General features: G+C 42.2%; 1 protein-coding gene across 1 annotated transcript in view; it reads right to left on the reverse strand.

The window, feature by feature from the left end:
- The window catches only part of BSG (basigin (Ok blood group)), a 45,891-nt gene extending 21,567 nt beyond the window's left edge, over positions 1 to 24,324 (reverse strand). The window contains exon 1 of the mRNA XM_089657459.1: positions 24,164 to 24,324. Coding sequence (XP_089513585.1) covers positions 24,164 to 24,236 — 73 coding nt within the window. The 5' untranslated portion in view covers positions 24,237 to 24,324. The remainder of the gene's footprint in view (positions 1 to 24,163) is intronic.
- Positions 24,325 to 27,066: the final 2,742 nt, after the last annotated feature.

The following is a 27,066-nucleotide window of genomic DNA, read 5'->3' on the forward strand; positions in this document are numbered from 1 at the left end:
CCAGCTGTGGGGCATGGGTAAAAGGTTAAAAAGAAAAAAACAAAAAAAAAAGGCAGGTGTGAACAGAATCAACAATGATGTATACTTTGAAACCTTGCTACTACAACTCCTCTCACAGCACCTTACAATAAACATTAGCAGTTTTGCTACTAGTGCCCCTCATATCTAGCTGGCACCCCAGGGACTGCAATTTGTTACGTTTTAGCGTTTGCAGGACATGAGGCTCACCAGTTATAGCTATATGTGAGAAAGTGTGTGTACACACATGTATATTACTCAAGAGTACACAATTCTAATATTACACGAGTATTTAAACAGAAAGACTGAACGGAAGCAAGATGGTTAATGAACATTGTTCCCTTCATCTGTGAGCTAATTAGGCTACACACAGCTAAATAGGACAAGGCATAATTAACAGATTAGATTACAATCAGACCAAACAAGAAACAGACATCACAAGACTTTAAAATATTTCACTTTAGTCCATCAAAGACAGATGATTAACCCCAATATTCTTGGTTTCTGCAAGTGGCCTCTGTAAAGAGCTCAGACAGGAGGTCCATCCTCTCCATTACTCAGCATTTCCAATAAAAGTTGAGAAACATTTTCCATTGCACAAAAGTGAGATACAGTGACAGTCAAGGAGTTTACAAATGGCAACGACCAGAATCTTGATTTACATCGGAAATGTTATTGCCTACCAACTAGATGAATTACAAACATTTCCAAACCATTTAGGCCATGATTCATTAGCCACTTGCCAACCAGCAGTAGTAACATCACTGCTGGCTAGTGGCTCTATTGTTCCCGGATCACCTTGTTCATGTGCGCTGCATGCACCCCCTTGGACATGCAGCAGTACGATCTGTGACCAAACACAGCACATTGATGTGCTCAGTATCGAGCTGGACACAATGCAACCAATTCTAGCATTACTTTGCTGTTAATTGGCCAACAAAAGATTGAAAAGGGATTATAAAAAACAGTTTCAAAATTGTTTTAGGCATCTGAATCTTCAGAGTTTTTTTTTTTTTTTTTTGAAAAGTGTGTTTTCTTAGTGTTACTAAACCCACAACAGTCAACAGTATAATCAGTCTGTATGCGCAGTAAAGCATGCTTGTTATACTCACTGTGGAACCTAAGGGGTTAATCCTCTGCATTGTGTAAAAAAAAGGCTGTTTAATCCCGACTTCTCTGATCCTCTTCTACTGTCCCCTGTATAACTCCTAATAGAACAGAGGCTTGGTGTCACTCTGCACATGCAGAGTTTGGTGTGTATTGCTAGAGTTTTTTTTTTTTTTTCTTGGGAGAGTGCATGTGATCGGCACTGACAGAGGGTCAGGGGTCCTACAGCCTAATAGAGAGTGAAAACTCCTATAAGCTTTAACCAGTGCTCTGGACACTGATAAAAGTCACAAGACTGCTCTAACTGCTGATGAGAAAAAGGTATTTAGCAGTTTATATTTACTAAAATAATTGCATTTCCATGTTCTGTGTACCGTGGGAGATCATATATAAACCCAGGACCCTGCATTCACGATAACACTTTAAGAGAGTCAAAATGTTGTAAAAATGTGTAAGTCATTTAGAGGGTAAAATGGAACTACACTCACCCAGACAGAACAGATGTGGATGAGTGTATGGATCTGCAATGTATGTATCATAGGATAAATAAGGCATGTACAGCACATCCAGAAAATATTCAGTTCTTAGCTTTTGCCACATTTTATTATGTTACATTCTTATTCCAAAATAAATTAAATTCATTTTTTCCCCCCTCTACATTCTACAAATACTCCATAATGACAACGTGAAAGAAGTTTTGAAATCTCTGCAATTTATTAAAAGTAAAAAATGAAAAACCACATGTACATAGGTATTCACAGCCTTTGCCATGACACTCAAAATTGAGCTCTGGTGCATCCTGTTCCCACAACTTGATTGGAGTCCATCTGTGGGAAATTTAGTTGATTGGACATGATTAGGAAAGGCATAAACCTGTCTATATAAAGGTCCCACAGTTAACAGAGCACAAACCAAGCCATGAAGTCCAAGGAATTGTCTGTAGACTTCCGAGATAGGATTGTATCAAGGCACAGATCTGAGGAAGGGTACAGAAAAATTTCTACAGCTTTGAAGGTCTCAATGAGCACGGTGGCCTCCATCAACTGTAAATGGAAGAAGTTTGGAACCACCAGGATCTAGAGCAGGCCACTTGGCCAAAATGAGAAATCGAGGCAGAAGGGCCTTAACCAGGAAGGTAAAAAGCACCCAATAGTTTAAAGAGCTCCAGCACTTCTCTGTGGAGAGAGAAGCTTCCAGAAGAACAAGCATCTCCTCAACACTCTACCAATCAGGCCTGTATGACAGAGTGGCCGGATGGAAGCCACTCCTCAGTAAAAGGCAAATGGCAGCCCACCTGGAGCTTGCCAAAAGGAACCTGAGGGACTCTCAGACAATGAGAAACAAAACTCTCTGCTCTGACGAAACAAAGATTGAACTCTTTGGCCAGAATGCTAAGCGTCATGTCTGGAGGTAACCAGGCACCGCTCACCACCTGGCCAATACCTTCCCTACAGTGAAGCATGGTGGTGGCAGCATCATGGTGTGGGGATGTTTTTCAGCAGCAGGAAATGAAAGACTGGTGAGGATCGAAGGATAGATGAATGAAGCAATGTGCAGATACTCTTGAAGAGCGCTCTGGACCTTAGACTGGGGAGACTGTTCATCTTTCAACAGGACAACGACCCTAATCAAACAGCCCACATAACAAAGGAGTGTCTACAGGCCAACTCTGAATGTCCTGTAGTGGCCCAGCCAGAGTCCAGACTTGAACCCGATTGAATATCTCTGGAGAGATCTGAAAATGGCTGTGGACAGACTCTCCCCATCCAACCTGAAGGAGCTTGAGAAATACTGCAAAGAAGAATGGGAGAAATTGCCCAAAATAGGTGTGCCAAGCTTGTAGCATCATACTCAAAATGACTCGAGGCTGTAATTGGTGCTAAAGACGCTTCAACAAAAGTATTGAGCAAAGGCTGTGAATACTTATGTACATGTGGTTTTTTCTTCATTTTTAATAAATTACAAACATTAAAAAAAATTAACTTTTCACATTGCCATTATGGGGCATTGTTTGTAGAATGTTGAGGAAAAAATTTATTGAATCCATTTTGGAATAAGGCTGTAACAAAGTGTGGCAAAAGTTAAGCGCTGTGAATGCTTTCTGGATACACTATGTGTGATATAAATATATAATTTATCATACACTCTTCCCAATTGGCTGGGAATGTATGTAAATAAATCAAACATAGGGAACTAGTCATAGTAACTGACTGTATTTTGCTTGCTCCCAAATCAGTGATATTTGTGTAGCTCTACTTTATTTTACTAACTGAACTCTACCTGAAGGAGTAATCTGATTAAAGTGGAGTTCCACTCACTGTAAAAAAATAAATAAAGTCAGCAACTACACAAACTAGCTGCTGACTTTCAAAAAAACAGCCACTCACCTTCCCATGATCCCACGATTTTCTCCATGCAGCCAGTTTCACTGGTCATACTCTGTTCCAGGCGCTGGAATCTTCATTGTGGGCACCCGGCTGTGATAGCTTGCCACTTCACAGCAGTGTGCCCATTGAACATGCGCGAGTAGCGCTTCCGAATGGTCCCGTTGTCTTCTGGGACCTGTCATGTGTCCCAGAAGACTACAGGGAAGGAGGGTATGAGGACAATGTCCGCTTCTGATCGCCTAGGCATTTGCAGCAGAAGTGGGAGCAGGTACCGGTCAATTTCAGGTACCTCCTGCTCCTCCCCCCCCCCCCCCCCGCTCCCCAAAAGGTGCCAATCCTTAAATGGGGAGAGCAGGGGACCAATCCTTAAAAGCGGAACTTCCCCTTTTGGATGGAACTCCGCTTAAAAGATACCACACAGTAGGGCCCCAATCATAAAAGGGACTTCGGCAATGACAGTCAATTGTAATGTCATAATTGAAGCAATTATTAAAAGGGTTAAAAAGGGTTCAACTAATATTTAGGAGGTGGATAAATAAAACCCAAAGCATATAATCAAACTCAAGTCACTACTGATTCTCTTTTGCTGACATTTGGAACAGCTGTTGACCTTTTAGTTACATTAAAGATCACATCCTTGACCTTACAAAACTGAAAGAGGACACTATATACAGAGCAGGGGAAGGGGGGGGGGGGGATAAAAAAAAAAAACAAAAAAAAAAAAAAACCCACAACTACTCTTGTAGTCAGGTTCATTGCAGGATATTTTTTTACATCAAATTTGAATATTCATGCACACTGCCGAAAGTCTGAAACATAATGCTGTCCATCCAGATTTGGCACAGATGCAGTGTAGTGGGATGTTTTTGGTTTTTTTTTTTAAATTTTATTATTTATATACGTGCCAATAAATCCTGCCCTACAAGTTTGAGGGAAACAGCTTTATGGTAATAGCCAAGGGTTATACTGCCAAACAGAAGAAATGTACACTGTTCACAGAATCTAGACCCTTATAGGGCTGCACAACCTGTCAAGTCCACTTAGAATAGTGTATATGGAGGCCAGAGAACCTCTTTTAGGACCGGTTCACACCAGAACACAGTGCAGGAAAACCATATTCCATGCACGTTCAAAACGCACTGCAGGCACGATCTGTAGCTGGTGTCAATATTAAGCTAATGACATTAAGCGCAGGTCACAAACAGTGCATTTGCGCACACTTGTAGCATGCAACATTATTGCAGCGAGTTTCCAAACATAATGCATCCACTACTTTTAGCGAGTTGCAACTTTACCCCATTTAAAAATGAATGGACTGAAATCGCTCCATACAGAACTGCATGTGAATAGCACAGGAACACAGCACATTACTGTGCAATTCTTTGTGTGAACCGGCCCTAAGGATGCCAAATGTCTAAAAGAAGCAGTGGCCAAGGGGTAAAACTGAAGGCCTTCCCCATATCTAGACAATGGGCACAGTGAAGTTAACCTCTTGCTGTCCGGCTCACTGCCGATAAACTGCCAGACGGGAGCGCTGCCGATGCAGGTGGATGTTTCTAAACGTCCCCCTGCATCCATTGCCTGTGCGTGCTGCCTAGGAGCATGCGGCACCGTGATTGGTGCCCGCTGTGTCCTCCGGACATAGCGGAACACAGATTGCTGTACGGGACCTCTGTGTGAGGTCCTGATTCATGTGATCACTGATTGGCCAGTCAGTGATCACATGAACAGTAGTAAGCAATGATATCAGGAAGTGACATCTTGTTTACTACTTGTGAATAGCCTTGTACCATGTGACCTGATTTCACAACAGCCTTGTACCATGTGACAAGCTGTGACCAATCACAGCTCGCACAGTATCTCTCAATGGCTGCAGAAATGCAGTCAGAGAAGGAGCAATTGCTTTTAAAGCCTTTATGGGTGTAAATGCAATCAGTGTAAAAAAAAAAAAACCTTCATCACCCCTTATAAATAGTATAGGGCCACTATGGTGACACTATACTGCTAGGTTGACCTTATGTCACACACAAATAAAACAGATGCAAAAAAGGTTTTAAAAATTATAATTTTTGGTTATAAACTAAAATTTGGGGGTTTTTTCCTACTAAAATGATGAATACATTTTGGCCAAGATTTATGAAGGAGGAGAAGGGAGGAAAAAAAAAAACAAACAAAAAAAAAAAAAACACTCAAAACATTTTTGGGCTGTCATTTATATAGCAAAAAAATATAAAATAAAAAAAAATCCCAGGGGTAAATAAATACCACCAAAATAAGTTTGATCAGTCTCAAAAAAATGCTAAAAATGTCATATGGGTAGTGTTGCATGAGCGCGCAATTGTCATTCAACGTGTAATAGTAGCACTGAAAGCGGGTGAAAGTGTCTGGACTTGAAGTGGTTAAAATCTTTTAAGGTGAAAAGCAGCCCAGCCCATGCAAAAAAAAAAAAAAAAAAAAAAAAAAAAAAAAAAAAAAAAAAAACAAAAACAAATCTTGTCTTTGTTAAAGTATAAAATACTCAGCTATTTAGGTCAGGCCAGTGCTTCTGGGGACTCCTTACAGAGCCCTGTTCGACTGGAACACAAATTGGCATGTCAGTGCTGACCACTGGTCCATGACAGAAAGACCACCATTAAGAATTGGGAAACCATGTGCTGATAAGATTTTCAGGTTTTATTACATCTACATAAGCTGTTGATTGTAGACCATCTTCAATTCAAGCAAAACAGTATAGATAAAAAGGAAGGGGACTTGTGTTCTCTTGAGGACACCAAGCACAAAAAGAGCAGGCATGGGCGGTGTTATCCTCTAGAGGGCTGGTTTGCAGCTTCTGTACCCAATAGAGAAATGACATGTGCTGTCACAAGCCATCTAGATAGCATAGTGTAGTACTAATTGGATTTCCCATCCAAATGTAACTCAGCAGATTAATCTGGGACAACTATTTTAGTCTATGAATCCTACCATACATATTTCCTTAGAAGAAAAATGGGTCAGGCAACTTGATGAGGCTCAACTCCAGGAAGGCAGCTGGATACACAGCTGAAGTACATATACAGTGAAGGAAATAAGTATTTGATCCCCTGCTGATTTTGAATGTCCACTCACAAAGAAATGATCAGTCTAAAAATCGAATGGTAGGTGTATTGTAACAGACAGAATAGCAACAAAAAAATTCTAAAGAAATGCATATCTAACAAATTATACAGGGATTGGCACGTTCAGGAGGGAAATAAGTATTTGATCCCCTATCATTCAGCAGGATTTCTGGCTACCAGGTGTCTTTCATGCAGGCAAGAAGCTGAGATTAGAAGCAGTCTCTTAAAGGGAGTGCTGCTAATCTCATTTACCTGTATAAAAGACACCTGTCCACAGGAGCAATCAATCAGATTCCAAACTCTCCACCATGGCAAAGACCAAAGAGCTGTCCAAGGATGTCAGGGACAAGATTGTAGACCTACACAAGGCTGGACTGGGCTACCAAACTATCGCCCAGCAGCTTTGTGAGAAGGTGACAGTCGGTGCAATCACTTGCAAATGGAAGAAACACAAAACAACTGTATCTCCCTAGGTCTGGTGCACCATGCAAGATCTCACCTCGTGGAGTGTCAATGATCATGAGAACAGTGAGGAATCATCCCAGAATTACACACAAAGATCTTGTCAATGATCTCCAGGCAGCTGGGACCACAGTCACCAAGAAAACAATTGGTAACACTATGCCTACAAGGATTGAAATCCTGCAGTGCCCGCAAGGTCCCTCTGCTCAAGAAAGCACATGTCCAGGCCCGTCTGAAGTTTGCCACTGAAAATCTGAATGATGCAGAGGAGGAATAGTTGAAAGCGTTGCGGTCAGATGAGACCAAAATCAAGCTCTTTGGCATCAACTCAACTCGTCATGTTTGGAGGAGGAGGAATGCTGCCTATGACCCCAAGAACACCATCCCAACTGTCAAACATGGTGGTGGAAACATTCTGCTTTGGGGCGGTTTTTCTGCTAAGGGGACAGGACAACTGCACCGCATCAAAAAGGGACGATGAATGGGGCAAAGTAACATCAAATCTTGGGTGAGAACCTTCTTCCCTCAGCCAGGGCATTGAAAATGGGTCGTGGTGGGTGAGAAGCACATTAAGGTTCTGGAGTGGCCTAGCCAGTCTCCAGACCTTAATCAGATTGAAAATCTGTAGGAGGGAGCTGAAAGTTCAAGTTGCCAAACATCAGCCACCAAACCTTAACTTGAAGAGGATCTGCCAAGAGGAGTGGGCCAAAATCTCTCCTGAGATGTGTGCAAACCTGGTGGCCAACTACAGGAAATATCTGACCTCTGATTGCCAACAAGGGATTTGCCACCAAGTACCCAGTCATGTTTTGTGAAGGGAATCAAATATTTATTTCCCTCATGAACATGCAAATCAGTGCATAATGTTAGACATGCATTTCTTTTGAATTTTTTGTTGCTATTCTGTCTTTCCGTGTTACAATATACCTACCATTCAAATTTTAGACTGATCATTTCTTTGTGAGCGGGCAAATATTCAAAATTAGCAGGGGATCGAATACTTATTTCCTTCACTGTATATCAACAGTTTTAACCGCTTGTAATCTAAATCCACTACAACAGCAACACAGCTTGCTACTGTATAGGCAATTGCAAGAAGACAAAAATGGAGGTACTTCTCTTCCTGAATTTAAACTATGCACTCCACAATAGAACAGTAAAAGCAAAAACATAAAAGTTTACATTAATACTATCGTCTATTGCAGTCAAATCTGTGAGAAATCACATCTGTGTCAATAGCTTGCACCATACAAAGTGTCAAGCATGAGTTAAACAGCATTGCCTAAAAATGGTAGGCCTTAAATGTTGCTGGAAAGATGGCAATTGTCTGTCCTTTCCCGATCACCAATCTTCAAGTCTTATTTTTGCACAACTAGATTCCATCTGGTCACAAACAATCCTTGCTCTAGCTTCTGTGACTGTGTACAGATATGTACTCGACAGTGACTATGTACTCTGTAGCTACACTGGAAACATCACCATTACCATAACTGCACTATCAGCTAATCTGCATTGTGCAACTTTTGTAACTGACCCTACAAATATGCACAATGTAGTCTGGATGCCCTATTCACACCCGAGCGCTTTGCAGCTTGAAGCTTAAAAATGCTCAGGTGGGGGGGGGGGGGGGGTATTCCTCCAAAGAGACACAGAAAACACGCTATTCACACATTTGAGCATTTTATGCTGTTCAGAAAACAACCTGCCAGGGATGAGTCATCTGCAAGTCGCCGGCCCTTTGAGTCTGGTATGCATTTTAAGGGGAACCCCCACACACACACAAAAAAAAACAAAAAAAAAACAAACAAAAAAAAAAAAACCAGGTGTGCCCCCCTTCAAATCTATACCATACCCTTACTCCAAGGACAGCCGCTACCCCCCCAAGTGAACATGGGGTGACCCCTATGACACATGCTGCCCCAAGACCCTGCCCCCATGACATCATAGGGGTGGGGATCTCAGAGGTGGCATGTGTTGTCAGAGGAGGCAGAACCACCAAGGGGCACAGTGTATGGTTTCTTATAATCCAGTGTGTTTGGAGTTTAAAGTAAAGCAAAAGGAAAAAAAAGAGAAAAAAAAAAAAAAAGGGAGCTCCTCCGCAGAGTCCCTGACAGGTCATTTACTTTGGCACTAGCTGGATAGAGAGGACCTTTCACATGAGAAGAAATTACTCCCGATTCCTAAAAGTGAACTCGTAATAAAAATAATGGAGAACTCACTGTTAATTGATTTTTAACGCCGCAGACTCTAGGTCTGTCATCCTGATTCAGTTTATGATGGATTAACTAGTGGTGTTGAAACATGCAGCCAGCAAAGCTCCCATCCTGCATATTTGTCTCAGATTAATGCTGCACTGTGTAGCCATGTTAGGACCGATTACAGCCTGCATCTTTACAAATAAGCAAACATTCAAAAAGGAGGCAATCGTGGAGAAGGCATGCACCTCATGGAATGTGGTTACATAGCAGTTTAACAAGAATTATGCCAGGAGTTCTTCAGTAAGGTGGTTACATTTTCTACAAGTCTTGCTTGGGATGCTCCAGTGTCTGGAGAAGACCATGGGAGGAGTGGGGCTTGGCCAACAAGAGCAGAAGATGTCACTTTACCCTGAACAGGCATTGTGTCAGTGTCTCTGGGCAGTCTCTAACCACTGATCATTCAGGCATGCATTTTTCGTGCCCAGGTACTTTAAATCAATGTCAATGGATTGGTATTTATGAATGCTATTGTAGCCAAGATAAAATTTCAAAACATGGCTTGTTGGGGGTACCAGGATGGAGGTTGGGTTTTTAAATCCTCACAGGATGCACAAGTTCAGAATGTGTTTATGCACAAATTTGATAAATGCCAACTTGGACAATATCAATGACCCCTACAATTTAGCTTCTTTGTTGAAATCTTCAGTCCCCCGAGTACCATATCCCAGCAGTGGTGATCTTCTGGGGATGCAGGGGTCTATACAGCTGCTGGAACAGTTAGGTATGTATCAAGAATGACCATGGCTGTCCTTTCCACCGCTCCATTCATAGAAGCTTTGCTACAGCTTCCATCAATGAAACACGGTCTATGAATAGAGAACAGGAGGATAAATGAAAAGGTCTATTTCCATCAAAAAAAAAAACTGAATGGATGGGTGGATGAATGAGTGATGGGTGGGTGGATGAATGAATGAGTGAAAGGTCTGCCTCCTCCAGGCAGTACTTTTCATTGATGGAAGATAGAAAAAGATCTATGAATGTACCATCCCTTATGCAGATTTTATTTTTTTTACTTAAAAAAAAAAAAAAAAAAACACACCTGAAAGCAACTATGTTTTATTGATGTGTACTCAACCCACAGGCTTACTATACCAGTTTGACTGAATTCAATGTACTGTCCAGGACGCAAAACGTCATTCCCTCTAGATGTTGAGGTTTTTTTTTTTTCCTCCACAGCCTTTGGGCTATGACAATTGTACTATGTGACCTTGACCATAGAAACCACAAGCTAAAAGGGAAAGATGCAATGCTTTACAGGCTTCAGTGGTATAAAAATGTGGGGTTTTTTGTATCTACAAATAGATGTGCATTATTATTATTTTTTTTATAAAAAAGGTGAAGTTATCCTTTACGATTTTGGTTAAAACCATTGTCAGTCTGTGCTGCGATTTACTCACTCCAATTGTCACGATCACCCAACATAACCAGGGAGGGCAAATACAAAATGTTGCCACCAGAAAAGAGGAAAAGTTTTTCCAATGGAGACTTCTATTCTGAGAAAAAAAAAAGTTTTGGCTTTAAATACAGTCATGGCCGAAATTGTTGGCACCCTTGATATTTTTCCTGAAAATCAAGTATTTCACACAAAAAAGGTATTGCATTAACACATGTTTTGCTATACACATGTTTATTCCCTTTGTATGTATTGGAACAAATATAAAACAGAGGCAGAAAAGCAAATATGACATAATGTCACACAAAACCCCAAAAATGGGCTGGACAAAAGTATTGGCACCCTTAACTTAATATTTGGTTGCACACCCTTTGGAAAACATAACTGAAATCAGTCGCTTCCTATAACCATCAATAAGCTTCTGACACCTCTCACCCGGAATTTTGGACCACTCTTCCTTTGCAAACAGCTCCAGGTCTCTCTTATTGGAAGGACACCTTTTCCCAACAGCAATTTTAAGATCTCTCCACAGGTGTTCAATGGGATTTAGATCTGGGCTCATTGCTGGCCACTTCAGAACTCTCCAGCGCTTCTTTGCCATCCATTTCTGAGTGCTTTTTGACGTATGTTTGGGGTCATTGTCCTGCTGGAAGACCCAGGATCTTGGACGCAAACCCAGCTTTCTGACACTGGGCCCTACAGTGCGACCCAAAATCCTTTGGTAATCCTCAGATTTCATGATGCCTTGCACACAGTCAAGGCACCCAGTGCCAGAGGCAGCAAAACAACCCCAAAACATCATTGAACCTCCACCATATTTTACCGTAGGTACTGTGTTTTGTTCTTTGTAGGCCTCATTCCGTTTTCGGTAAACAGTAGAATGATGTGCTTTACCGAAAAGCTCTATCTTGGTCTCATCTGTCCACAAGACGTTTTCCCAGAAGGCTTTTGGCTTACTCAAGTACATTTTGGCAAACTGTAGTCTTGCTTTTTTATGTCTCTGTGTCAGCAGTGGGGTCCTCCTGGGTCTCCTGCCATAGCGTTTCATTTCATTTAAATGTCGACGGATAGTTCGCGCTGACACTGATGCTCCCTGAGCCTGCAGGACAGCTTGAATGTCTTTGGAACATGTTTGGGGCTGCTTATCCACCATCCGGACTATTCTGCGTTGCAATCTTTCATCAATTTTCCTCATCCGTCCACGACCAGGGAGATTAGCTACAGTGCCATGGGTTGCAAACTTCTTGATAATGTTGCGCACTGTGGACAAAGGCAAATCTAGTTCTCTGGAGATGGACTTGTAACCTTGAGATTGTTGATATTTTGCCACAATTTTGGTTCTCAGGTCCTCAGACAGTTCTCGTCTCCTCTTTCTGTTGTCCATGCTTAGTGTGGCACAGACAGACACACAATGCAAAGGTTAAGTGAACGTCTCTCCTTTTTATCTGCTTTCAGGTGTGATTTCTATATTGCCCACACCTGTTACTTGCCCCAGGTGAGTTTACAGGAGCATCACATGCTTGTAACATTCTTATTTATCCGCAGTTGTGAAAGGGTGCCAATACTTTTGTCCAGCCCATTTTTGGAGGTTTGTGTGACATTGTCGAATTTGCTTTCTTTCCTCCCTTTTTTTGTTTTGTCCCAATACACACAAAGGGAATAAACATGTGTATAGCAAAACATGTGTTAATGCAATACGTTTCGTGAGAAATACATGATTTCCTGGAGAAATATCAAGGGTGCCAACAATTTCGGCCATGACTGTATACTAAAAACATGGTATTGTACAGTGCCTTGAAAAAAGTATTCATAGCCCTTGAAATTTTCCACATTGTCATGTTACAACCAAAAACTTAAAATGTATTCTATTGGGATTTTATGTAAGGCTGCATTCATTCACAGGAGCTTTTTGTAGCTTGAAACTCCAAAAAAAAAAAAAATAAATAAAAATAAATTGTTCTCTATAGTGCCTGTCCAAAATGCTTGTGTGAATGCAGCCCGATAGACCAACACAAAGTGGCACATAAATTGTGAAGTGGAAGGAAAATGATAAATGGTTTTCAAAATTTTTTACAAATAATCTGAAAAGTATGACGTGTGCCCCCTTTACTCCGATACCCCTAACTAAAATCTCAGTATAAATAAAGCTGTTCTGTGAAGCCCTCAGAGGTTTGTTAGGACATTAGTGAACAAACAGCATCATGAAAGGCCAATGAACACCCTGGACAGGTAAGGGATAAAGTTGTAGAGAAGTTTAAAGCGAGGTTAGGTTATAAAAAAAATCCAAAGCTTTGACCATCTCACGGAGCACTGTTCAATCCATCATCCGAAAATGAAAAGGGTATGGCACAACTGCAAACCTACCAAGACATGGCCGTCCACCTAAACTGACAGGCCGGGCAAGGAGAGCATTAATCAGAGAAGCAGCCAAGAGGCCCATGGTAAGTCTGAAGGAGCTACAGAGATCCACAGCTAAGGTGGGAGAATCTGTCCACAAGACAACTATATGTTGTTCATTCCACAAATTTGGGCTTTATGGAAGGGTGGCAAGAAGAAAGAAATTGTTGAAAGAAAGCTATGAGAAGCCCCATTTTCAGTTTGCAGGAAGCCATCTGGGGGAGACACAGCAAACAGGTGGCAGAAGATGCTTTGGTCAGATGAGACCACAATTGAACTTTTTGGCCTAAGAGCAAAACGCTATGTGTTCCTGAAAACAAACACTGCACATCACCCTGAACACACCATTCCCACCATGAAACATGGTGGTGGCAGCATCATGTTGTGGGGATGCTTTTCTTCAGCAAGGACAGGGAAGCTGGTCAGAGTTGATGGGAAGATGGTAGGAGCCAAATACAGGGCAATCTTAGAAGAAAACCCGTTCGAGTCAGCAAAAGACTTGAGACTGGGGTGGAGGTTCACCTTCCAGCAGGACAACGACCCTAAACATACAGCCAGAGCTACAAAGGAATGGTTTAGATCAAAGCATATTCATGTGTTAGAATGACCCAGTCAAAGTCCAGACCTAAATCCAATTGAGAACCTGTGGCAAGACTTGGAGACTGTCTGTGAACAGCAATCTTCATCTAATCTGACAGAGCTTGAGCTATTTTGCAAAGAAGAATGGAGGGGAAAAAAAAAAAAAAAAAGTCACTCTAGATGTGCAAAAGTGGTAGAGACATCCCCAAAGACTTGCAGCTGTCCTTGCAGCGAAAAGATGGTTCTACAAAATATTTACTCAGGAGGGCTGAATACAAATGCACGCCACACTTTTCACATATTTGCAAAAACATTTTTTTTTAAACAATTTATCATTTTCCTTCCACTTCATAATTATGTGCCACTTTGTGTTGGCCTACTTCATAAAATACATTTCCGTTTTTGGTTGTAACATGACAAAATATGTAAGATTTCAAGGAGGTATGAATAAGTTTTCAAGGCACTGTATGTTAAACTGCTGTATGGTCTTGGTCACCGTGCTGCAGCTCAGTTCCAGGGTCTTGGCAATCTTCTTATAGCCTAGGCCATCTTTATGTAGAGCAACAATTCGAGATTTAACACACCTGCTCCCCATTCACACCTGAGACATTGTAACACTAAACAAGGAGGGAAAATGGCTAATTGGACCCAATTTGGACATTTTCACTTAGGGGTGTACTCACTTTTGTTACCAGCGGTTTAGACATTAATGGCTGTGTTGAGTTATTGTGAGGGGACAGCAAATTTACACTGTTATACAAGCTGTACACTCACTACTTTACATTGTAGCAAAGTGTCATTTCTTCAGTGTTGTCACAAGATATAATAAAAAATATTTACAAAAATGTGAGGGGTGTACTCACTTCTGGGAGATACTGTACAAGGAGGCAACCTCTTGTTTAATGCAGAGTATTGTTTTCAGTTGTCATTGAAGGTGAACTTTTACTGCTATGTTCTCCCCAAATCCCCCTATGCCATTGCATATGCTCTGAATAGTACATACCAACACTCCTCCAAATTTAAAATGATTCACATTCTCCTATTGTACATGCAGCTGTTCAGGTGGGAATTACAACTGAGCACCCCAAGAGACCATTGGCACAGTGCACCCTCTCTTCTCCAGCTGAGTTTAGTAGCAGCCACTGCTGTCTGTTCAAACTGCGCTCTCCCCTTTTGAGAAGGCCACTCTGCAACAGGTAGGGTGGAGGTGGAACAATGGACCAGCAGCTTTTGTGGAGTCTGTAAAACCTGCATATGTGGTGGGATAACATGCACCATTCAGAACAGGAGAATCACTGGTATGTACTAGTCAGAATATATGGAATTGGGGAAAATCATGCTGTAGGCAAATATTTACACAGTAGCTTAGGAAATGTGTTGACAGGTGTTAGGGTTGTGATATGCCGTACAACCTTTTCTTTATCAAAATGGATTTAGGAAGAATGGAATAAATGAGCATAGCCATAGCAACCCACCTTTTTCCCTTTTTGTGGCGTCAAGAAAGAAAGGACACAAAATGAATAAACAATTTAAACTGACTAGGAAATTGAGTGTATTGTAGTGGTGCAACGAAATGAAAATATTCTGGTGTCGAAACCGAAAATTCAGGATGCACTTGGCTGAAAACCAAAATGGACAGTTTTTAAAAATTATTTTTTTTCCCCCAAAAAAAATATAACACCACAATATACTCCCCAATTTTTTTTGTAAAATATGAAAGATGTTACGCCAAGTAAATAGATACCAAACATGCCAGGCTTTAAAATTGTGCACGCTCGTGGAATGGCGTGAAACTACAGTACTTAATCTCTATGGGTGACGCTTTAAAATTTCTACAAACATTTCAGCCACCGAAATTTCGATGCAACCCTAGTGTATTGTGGTTAAGAGTCTGGAAACAGCTTTGAAAGTGATTGCCATGTATAATGGAGCATTGGAATAAATTTTCCATTATCCCTTTTGCTGCCGGAGCCATTGTTGCATTTTGCGCACACGTTTAAAAAGATCATTTTGGGTTTGAAGAGAACACAAAACCCTGAAACATATTTTCTGAAAGCAGACACCGTAGAGAATAAAATAGTGGTAGTTCCAGCAATTTTTCAGTAAAAAACAAAAACAAAAAAAAAAACAAACACAAACAAAAGAACACAACTCAAGTGAATTTTGGCCAATAAATTACCCAGATTTTTGGTAAAATATAAAAGATGAGGTTGCACCAATAGTCAAACCTTAAAATGTGTGTGCGCAACAAACTTCAGTACCCTATATGTTCTATAGGCGATGCTTCAAAAGCCCCTATAGGTAATCAGTTTAGTTTTAAGAAGGTGGTCTTGTGCTAGAATTACTGCTCTCACTCTGGCATGCACGGCAATATGTAACATGTATTGCATTTGATGTTTTCATGCGTAGGACCCCCAAAGTGTATGTTTATGTTCGTACTTGCGTATATGTGGGGGTCCTCAGTTTTTTGGGAGGAAATGTTATGTGCTTGGGTGTAACGATTTTTTTTTTTTTTGCAAAAACATTATCGGGGGCTGTGGAAGTAATCGGGCGGCAGATCGCCAGTGCCTTTCACTGGTGATCTGACCAGTAAAACACCTCCTGTATTAGAGTGACAACACACTGGATAGAGGAGCATTAGGGACACCATTGTCAGTCTTGGGGATGAGAGTGGTAGATTTACTAGCAGATTTAGATACACTAACAAAATTGAAGCTGAATACCCTAAGCAGTTACAGCAGTGTTTTTCCTTTTGGAATAAAGGTAATCATTTCTTAATGTCAAAACAAGATTTAAGGATGTCTTTCAGTTTAGTTAACCTTTAAACTCATCTCTATATTTTTCAGTTAATCAGTTACCCAATTAAAAACAAAGCCAATATTTAATTGACGTAAACCTCATACAAGTTAATTAATGCCACTCTTACCATGTACGTGCAGAAAAGGAAATCTTTTCTGCAGCTTGTCCACATGTCCCTAAAACAAGCAAGCCTAAAGTACACCAGTTTACACCCCAACTCCAGATAACATTTTATATCAAAGCTGAACTCCAAGAACCACTCCTTTCCAAAGAGCGAAGGCAAACTGTGTAAAGTCAAAGGAGGTGCATGACACCTCTTGGGCTTCTCCATTTACATCTAACAGGTGTACAGAACTAACAGAAGACAGTTTTGCTGTAGTTCAGGGATCCTGGCACTAGACTTCAACACCAGAATCACTGCAGATATGTCCACCCCTGCTCTCCCCTCCTCCTGCCCAATCACAGAAGCCTTTTTATTATGTGAACACATTCACAAAATACAAAAGCTTCTGTAAATAGGCAGCAGAGGGGAGGGCAGAAATAGGTATTCAGATGTAAATAATAGAGAAACCCAGGAGGTGTCATGCACCTCCTTTGGCTTACTGATAGTGTTCCTTTACTTTTTAAAAAGGAGCTGAATTTAGGGAATTCAACGTTAAAAAGAGAAATTTGGGAATTAAAAAAAGAAAACCTACATACTCACCCTAGGTGGATGCAGTATCGACCAGAGGCTGTATCTGTCCACCACCGCTTCTAGGACCGCGTACGAAGCAATCAAATGCTGATTGCCTAGTTCTGGATTTTTAGTGAGCAGAGACCTGGGACAGTCAGTCACCAGTCACTTTGCTGCGCCCATCGAGTACTCACTGGAGCTCCAGGCTGTGGAGTGGGAGCGACGGGTTCAGGCTCTCAGCGGCTTGCTGCAAGCCTGAGCCAGCTGGCAGTCCAGGCGTCGGGGTGGATCCCAACATTAAAGATGGGATCTCTCCTGAGCCTGGAATGGTTCAGTAACATCAGCAGACTTTAGCTCGCTGTTGGCTGAATAAGTGTCACGGGAGTGAAGAACTAAGTGAGCTCCTGTGACCCACAGGAGAGGTAGGGCCAAAAACAGACTGAACAAAGCCATTATATACACTTCCTAGGCATAACCTCAAATTGACTCAGTTTAGGTTCTACTCTGAAAAAGTAAATGCCAACAGTCAATATCATCAAGCCACTGTTACTTCTCTTACAGGCTTTAACCTTTTCACCATGAAAGTCACATCTAACACAGGCAAGCCCTCTAGTTACTGGACTTCACAATAACTATTAAAGCAGCACCAACTCTAAAGACCATCTTGTAACAAGAGTGTTCCATTCCAGATTTTGGGCAGTTTAGGGTCACCTGAGACACCCAGGCAGAGCTCTGTAGTCTGGAGAGCAGACAGGAGACACCAGAGAGCACAGCAGTCTGTCTGGAGACACCGGGGATATGTGAGAGATGAAGTACGGAGGCGACACTGACAGATTACACCCTTAAGCCACAGAGCTGTTGGAGCAGAATCCCACCAGCCCTGACCAGCAGAGTAATTTGGATGTTGGCTTGAGCGCTTCTTCACCTGTTATCTATAGGTCAACGCTTGGAGGTAAGTGTGCATGCTGGGTGAGGGCGAACACAGCGATGTACCCAAGGGAAGATTCACTCTGAATTTTGGAGACTTATGATCATCACTGTGGACTGTCATTATAGACTATCGATTATGATATCACTTTGCTTTATCTACCTATATGTGAGCCATACCTCATTGTGTTCATGATATACAGTTAAATATATTTTTTACATGGCCTTTACTAGGATAGTCAACCTGGAGTTGACCGGTTGAATTTCTCTGTACACTTGTGCATTCTGTATGCTTTAGGTTTATACAGTTACATTCACTCACTGTGTGGGTTATTGCAATATTAAGGTTTGTTTATTGGGCTCAGTTGAGTGTTTATTATTCACTTTTATAGTGAACCGCTTGTATTATGGTTTACATTGTTATATGTCCCCAATATGGAGGTGGGTGGGCTATTGATTTATCCACTCGCTTACGGATTAGTATGCACTTTTAGGTTGAGATTCCCAGTGCAGCACTATTTACTTATGGTTTTGATTTGCCTTTTGAGTGGTCGAACACTTTTGGTGCTTTCAGCATAGTTAGATTTCTTTGTCAGCGCAAAAAGCTTTTTTCTTTATTGTATTTGCAGCGTGTCCAAGGTTCTCTAGGCAGATATCTTCTGAACTATGCATTAAGGACCCATTCACACTCGCCCGCACACTAAACTGGAGTAGCTTAGTTTACAGGCAGCTGTCAGTTTTGGACTGCAGTGACGTACGGCAGGGGATGGTGTAATGCGTGTTTTACCCCATCACACAGTTCCATTTCTTCTTTGTGCATTTCAAATAAAGTTGACAAGAAAAAAAAAAAAAAAAAAAAAAAAAAAAAAAAAAAAAAAGACACTGCATGTCACTACACAGCACAGTGTTGCGTGTGTGCAGGGTGACTTTCAAGTGTCCAGTGAGGTGCAACATAATGCAGCAGGTCTGTATTTTATTGCACTGCTGGGCTGAATTACAGTGTGAATGGTGCACATAGAAAACTGTATTCTATGTGCTCTAGTGGGCACTGGCATTCTTCCGATGCGGAAAACAGGCCCTTATGAATTCTACCATAAAAACTACTCATTCTCTTAATTTAACTGCCAACAGCTCACTTTACTGTAAGCATTTTTACCAGGTCTATGTTACGGCAAATTCATGATGGTGTAGCATTTTAGGTGTGTTACAACTGAGCTCTATATAAAATGTACTTGTGTCTCTATGAAAAGTGCTCAACCTCCAGCTTTACTACACTCACAGAGAAGAATGAAGGCCATCAAAGGGTTTCTGAACTAGAAAAGGTCTCAAATCACATGCATCTCGGGGCAGAGAAGGAAAGAGGATTATCAGACCGAGAAGCTTACTGTACTCTTAAGTTTTACCTCTTAAAACTAGCCCTGCTCGGTTTCAGAGATTTCAAAAGTCCTGTTAAAGTTAACCTGACTGTCTACATGTCAAGTCTGCTATTTGTGTACCCTTTTGTAATACAAAATATTTAATGTACCCATGTAAGGCAAGGGGTAAAAATTGTTAAAGAAAACAGGTTCATTAATCTCAATCTTCATGGCCCTAAACTGCCCATGAATCAGCTGAAGTCTGAACTGTGGGTGGTCCTGTTGGCATTGTGTCTGTGTGACTGCTTCTGTAAGCATGGCAAGGGAAACATTACCCCAATAATCATGTTTCCTATGCCAAACAACTTGCTAGCTGACAATCACTGATGTGAGATCATTTGCTCACTTACAATCCTGGCCTAAAAAAAAAAAAAAAAAATTTAAGATTCCTTTATCCAAACAAGGTGGATGGAGGAATCCCCTGCCAGAACATTGTATTCTGAAAGCAGCTTCTGCTGTCAGATTACACAGATAATTGGCTGAATTTGACTGGCTGCAACCACTGATCAAGATTTTCCAACATGTCCCTCTGACAGAAGCTGATCAAAATGATAGACTTCTGTGGAGCAGGAATGATTGATTTTTGGCTGATCCCTGCTAAACTGACTAGTGTACAGCTAGCTTAAAAGCATAGTTCACCTTTATCAAAAAAATTGCCTATGCAGATGAGACCTCTAGATAAAAGCAAACTGTGTAACCTTGACCAAAGCTGAAAAATGTCCTTGCTAAAGCCTGAAACACTAGAAGTTGTTTGTTCAACTCAGTGGGCTGAAAAAAAAAAAAAAAAAAAAAAAAACACACAGATTGCACTACTAACACAATCGATGTTAGTGTGGTGATCTCCCCTGCTGTGTCTTTTGTGCTCTGACAGGAGGACTGCCCCGCCAGAACACACCCTTCAGCGCTCACAGGCACTAGCTGCCAACACTGATCGAATGCTGGTGTTCATGCATGCCCATTCGACAGAAGCCAGTTGTAGGACTGGCTTCTGTAGAACAGAGCAGACACAGGTCAAAAAGTTGGCCGATTCCTGCTGAACCAACTGTTTTCAGCCCGTGCGTACCTACCTTTAGGTGTAGGCCATTTAAGTACCTCATGAAGCCCAACTGTAAACTGCTAAGGGAAGCCAAGCTGGTGCTGTTCACCTTCACAGCAGTGAGCCCTCAGATTCAAACCTCCTCACACGCACCCTCTCTTCCCTGATACAGTAGCTCTGAGCGCAGTGTCTGAGCTCACTCCTGTGATGAAGAAACAGCTAGGTGTCTTGGCAACATCCTGGGAATTTTTCTAGCAGGCTTCAGGAAGCAGATGGCCTAAACCCTATAGGAAAAGATTTACTCAACTTTGAGCAAAGCTGCACAGTTTTATCTACAAACATCCCTCATCTGCATAAGTAGTTTTTTGGTAAAAACAGAACCTTTTAAGACTTGGTTCACAACTATGCATTTTTCAGTGTGTTTTCAGTTTTGCAGAAACGCACTACAGTCTATTGAACATGGTTTCCTGTTCACATCTCTGCGTTTTTTTTAGAAAGGGTCAGGGACCTTTATTTTCCCTGCAGCAGGCTGCGTTTTTTGGTTTAATAGACTTCAGTTGAAATGCAGCAGAAATACATCAAAAAAAATTTAGTGCTTGCATTTTTTTGTGTGTTTTTGGTGGATTATCCTGAATGGCAACAGACACCTCCCAAAAACACATAAAATGCGTGTCAAGGAGTGTGTGGAAACCCCCCCCCAAAAAACTCAAAAGCACACTGGGAACCTGCATAGATGTGAATCCTAAAGCAGAACAAAATGTCTCCAATTAGAAAACTGTAAACAGGTTCTTTATTGCAAAAGGGACTCTTCAGCAATAAAACGAATCTACCTGGCTGTTCGCAGCCTTCTCTAGAATGCACGTCAAGCTGCGCATGCACAGCTCAGTTTACATTCCAGCACATCTTCCCTCTCTGGCCTATCTAAATGGTTGCAGCCTGGCACCCGGAAAAAGTCAGGTAGAAGATGCTGATGAGGGAATGTGAACTGTTGGAAGCAGAGGTAAATATTGTAGACTTTAGTTCTGCTTTAAGGGTCAGTTTACATCAGAAAGCGATGCGGAGAAGGCATGTCTCATGTGCATTTCCTGCACCACACAAATCATAGCCTTTGTACCCAAAAAGTAGATAGCAAACGCAGTGCTTTTACAGGCACCAATCACATGTACCAGGTTAGTTCGAATTGGTGAGGTGCATTTTTAAAAGTCATGCATGCGTTACTTTCTCCGCTTTCCTTTGCAACATGAGCCTGCATACTTCGGAACCACGTGGTCGGAAGTGATACGATGACGTTTCGGAGCATGCGCCCTAACTACAGGGGCACGCTCCTTTCTGAAGCTTGATAAAGGAGCGTGCCCCTGTAGTTGGGGTGCATGGGCTAAAACTTCACCACGTAACTTCTGGTCATGAAGAACGCAGCGGTTAACCTGCGTTCCAACACGAATTACGGAACACACCTGGCTCCCTCCACACAACAACCTGACCAGGACCCACTACACACAGCTCTCAGCCTGTTCCAGTCTCTGCAGGTTCTGCACCTACAGCGTGTCCATCCTGGAAGACGGCCATACTTTAACCATTAGCCGCCCGGCCAATGGCCGTTCAGCGTCCTTCAGCGTTCCGGGTGGACGCCATATGGCATCCTCCCGGGCATGCGCAGTTTGCGCGCCTGCAGAGCCGCGCACTGTCACCGGCCACGTACCTCAGACACGGCCGAAGACAGATCCGAGTACCGGCCTCATTGCCGGTACCATGTGACCTGCTGTGACCAATCACAGCAGGTCACATGACAGTTGTATACAATGGAAGGCTTCATTCATGCCATCCATTGTATACTAGTGTGCCTAGCTGTGAATGGTCACAGCGATCACATGCACAAGCTGGGCCAATCACAGCCCAGCTGTGTCATGTGATTAGCTGTGGCCAAATCACAGCTAAGCACAAAAAAAAAAAAAAAAAAAAAAAAAAAAACCCTGAATGAATCGATGTCATTCAGGTAAATGCTTGCTTATAGCAAAGTAATTCTTTGCTATAAGCAAATTGTGTAAAAAAAAAAAAAAAAATACTTATCACTTCCCCAAAGCAGTACAATGTTACTATGGTAACATTGTACTACTTTGGTCAAAGTGAAATATGAAAAAAAAAAAAAAAAAAATCTTAAAAAAAGAAAGAAGATTTAATTTAAAAAAAAAAATTTACTTTTTTTTTTTTCCCATGCTGTCACCAGTCAGTGTCTCTGATCACGGCCATGCCAGTTCTATGACGACGCTGTACTGCACTGGTGACAGTATGTAAAAAAAAAAATAAAAAAAAAATTGTGAATATAGTTTTTTTTAATTTTCCGAAAAATCGACAAAAAAAAAAAATATAGAACTTCAAAAAACTCGGCATGCCTCTTATGAAATACATCGGACTGTCTACTTTGCAAAAAGGGGTCATTTGGGGGGACATCTGTACTGTTCTGACATTCTTGGACCTCAAGAAATTAGATTGGCTGTCAGTACTTCAAGATTGATCAATATTCAGATTTATCCCATAGTTTGTAAACTCTATAACTTTCCTACAAACTAAAAAATACATCCTAATTTGGGTTATTTTCACCAAAGACATGTAGCAGAATACATCTCGGCCTAAATTTATGAAGAACAATTATTTATTTGCAAACTTTTATAACAGAAACAAAGAAAAATGTGGTTCTTTTTTTGTTAATTTAGCAAAAAATAAAAACCCCAGCGGTGATTAAATACCACCAAAAGAAAGCTCTAGTTGTGTGAAGAAAATGATAAAATGTTAGTTTGGGTACAATGTTGTATGACCGCGCAATTGTCATTCAAAGTGTGAGAAAACTGGCCTGGGCAGGAAGGGGGTAAAAGTGCCCGGTATGGAAGTGGTTAAAGATGTGCTTACACAGATCTTCCAAAATGTGAGTGTTCCTGTAAGTGAATTGTAATAAAGTCCTTATAGTCTACACTCAGTGGCGCCTTCTCCATTTTTCTGGAGATCTGCTTCTACTCCTTTTTGGAAGGCCAGCCTTTAAGTGTGCACTGCTAAAGAACCCTACCCGGCATTTAGCAGCAGGGTTTCTCCTTCAGGCTCTCTCCTCAACCATTCATCGTTTACATTTCAGTGGGACTTTGGACTAACTAGAGGACAACATTGTGAGCCAACATTATTCTCTGTCAGTGTGAATGTAGCCTCACTTCCTGTCGTCTCTGAAGTCAGCAGGAAGCAGAGGGAGATCTCCCAAATGAGACAAACATGGCTTGCCATTGTCTGCTGTGTCTAAGAGATAAAAACAAGGCCTAGCTTGTGTAGCCAGCTTTCCCTACAAACATAAGCAGAGCTCAGGAGAAGCTCCTCTCCAGCCACTGTTCAGTCACATCAGCCAGCCTGGAGCTATTAGTGCCCAGCTAGTGTCCCCAGTCAGCAGCATTCAGCTCTCTCCTCAGCGCCTAGTAGGCCTAACCATCCCCGATTAGTAATAGAGAGAACTACGCTGACATCTATAAACATGGATGACATGTCCTTCCCTACAAGTGACCCCGCCGGCCTCCCGCACACACGGTACCAGGCCTGTATGTGTATTTTCCCTCCCTCCCGGAGGTGATGCCATTTACCTGAGCCGTCCGCTCCTCTCCCGCCCAGTAAAAGGAACACGGCAGACACCGTGATCAGTGCGAAGCTGTACATCGTGCGGCCTCTACACCGGGTCACTCAAAGTCACAGCTCTCCCCCCGTCTGCTCTCCTCATACAGCGGCAGCCAACTGAGAAGGCGCTCTAGGTCAGCTGCTGCCTTATGTCAGGGGGCGGGGAGCCGCTCATGCGCCCTGCTGGGGGAGGCCTGGAACACACTGGCTCAGCCTTTTTCCGTGTCACGTACAGAGGACACACAGCTCTGCAGTCGGCTGCTGGGCTACACAATGACCCGCCACCACTGTACATAGCGCGCCCCTGTGGAGGGGAGAAGGAGAGACCTGCCCGGTCTTTGATCACAGTCTGTGGGGAGCTTTCCCCTCACTGTTCATACCGCAGACATAGCATAGCCTTCCAACTTACTGGAATCATAGGGACAGCTTTAACCCCTTCACGCCTAATGGAAAAACAAATCTTAACGCCTAAACACAATTCTGCAACGTTGACATGTGTTAGTAAAACTGTACATATCATCACAACTACTTTATACATCCAGGTGGATTATACCCAGGGGTGGACTGATAACTCATGGGGCCCCCGGGCAATAGGGGATCATGGGGCCCCTGTGTCCTTGCCCAAACTCAAAGCCTATGAAAAAGGTACCAGAGGCATCTCATGGGGCCCCCTACTGACCCCAGGCCCTCGGGCAGTGCCCCACTTTCCAAATGGTCAGTCCGCCCCTGATTATATCTTGATTTTTTCAGGACAAAATGGGCTTTCATTTGGTGGTAAATGGTAATGGATATCCCCTGATTTTTTTTTATTATCAAAGGAAAACTGGCTCAAAAAAAAAATATTTTGCTGTGTGTTTCTTGTTACAACCATAACCTACCACCAAAGAACAACCCAAAATAAATTCTCCAGCTCTTGAGGATCGCAGTGATACCATATATGTGTATGTTATTTGTTGTTTGTACCCGTAGTACAGGCCGGAATCAACAGTGTGCATTTTGTTTTTGTCTTTTTTTTTCACCTAAAACACACTGACACATTAATTGACACCGATACCAATTTGTTTTTTAAACAAATCCTGACCTTTGACCCTGACCTTGACCCTGGCACTGAACTAGATCAACCCTTGATCTAGGTATTTTTTCTTTATTTTTAATTTTATTTTTTAATATTCATTTTTTTACAAACATTTTTTTCTCTCTATGGTGTCTGTTTATGAACCAGCAGTAAATGATCGCTGCTCAGTTCTCCGGAATTCTCGGAAAACACTGTTCTCCTGTGAATGCCTTTTATGAAGCGGTGTAGATCAGTTCTCAGAACGAAGGGAGAACGGTCTACAAACACTGGAAAACGGCTGCTTTTACTATAATCTTGCGAGATTATAGTAAAAGATCAGGTTACTAAGGAGAGGTAAATGATCGCTGCTTAGTTTTCGGTTCCTCTGATTCTCCAGCTCTGGGCTGGAGAATCTGGAGGGAGAACACAGATCTCCAGTGAAGGGCTGAACATGTTCTCCGCGGATCTCCTGAGTGTCATAAACATAAACTGTGAATGACCAGAGAATAGCTGCAATCCTCTGAATCGCAGCTATTCTCTGTGTCATAAACAGACACCTTTGCCAGGAGTTAGAGAGATACAATGTATCTCTCTTCTCCATTCATAGAGAGAGAAAAAAACAAGGGGGCCAGGCTGCACAGTGACTGATCACTGTGATAGCCAATCAGAGGCTATCACAGTGATCATGTGACCCGGAATCGGGAGTCCCGGGTCCCGATCGTTAGAACGGGGCTCTCAGTGACACCGCGGTCTTTGTGCTGGGCGCGTGCTCCCAGCACAAAGACAGGTACGCAAATATGCGTCCCCACGGAAAAAAGTTCTGTTCAGTTCTGTGAGGCCGCATATTTGTGTGACGTCGGTGTCAAGGGGTTAAGCACACAGTGGGCTCAGTTCAGGAACAGTTATTTAACCCTTTATTTAAGAGAAAATACCTTATAGCTTTTTTTTCAAAAATCTTTTTGTTTGCAATTCACAAAAAAACTCTACTAAAAGAAACCATGAGTTACCTCATCAAAATGTGCGGTATTGTACTCCTGAAATCATACGGTATTATATCTCATGATGCCATATCTGCTGGGCTGCAGACAGTGGAGGATTAGAACCTCTGTCCGTTTTTATTGCTAATAAAGGTAAAATGGTTTAAAGCAGCAGTAAACCTCAGCTGGAAAAATTAAAAAAGTCCCCTGCAAGGTAATGTCGTAATGTGCTGGTGTGCATCGCATAGTAGTACATCATGCAGGACTTACCTTAAAACGAAGCCCTCCAGCGGTGCTGTGTCCCAGGTCTTCCTTCTGGGTTCGTGAGGACTGGCCAAGCCGCACTGACATCACTCCCACACATGCGCGCGGGAGTCTCGGGACACAGCACAGTGCTCTGAAGGAAGGGCACAGGTATGCCGTTCCTTCAGCGGACAAAAAGCGAATTTCTCCTAAACAGGGCACGTTTAGGAGATATTCATTTTACCTACAGGTCAGCTATATTGTAAGCCGACCTGTAGGTAAAAGATACAAAAGTGGGTTTACGCCCACTTTAACCACTTCCCAGCCGCGTTATAGCCAAAAGACAGCTACAGTGCGGTTGTCTAGTTCTGGGAGTGCGTCCATGGACGTCCTCCCAGAACTCGCCCCCAGCGGCACACACCCAGCGCCATCGGTGATCGCTGTGTCCTACGGACACCACTAATCACGTGATAAGATAAAAGGCCAATCACAGGGGCCTTTTACCACGTGATCTGCTGTGTCCAATGACACAGAAGATCACAATGTAAATATAGTTGCCGGTTATCGGCTGCATGTTCTTCACGCTGTCACAGCATGA

Source organism: Staurois parvus, unplaced genomic scaffold (assembly GCF_062004578.1).
Source record: "Staurois parvus isolate SC_StPar_1 unplaced genomic scaffold, SC_StPar_1.0 ptg001003l, whole genome shotgun sequence".
Classification (NCBI taxonomy): domain Eukaryota; kingdom Metazoa; phylum Chordata; class Amphibia; order Anura; family Ranidae; genus Staurois; species Staurois parvus.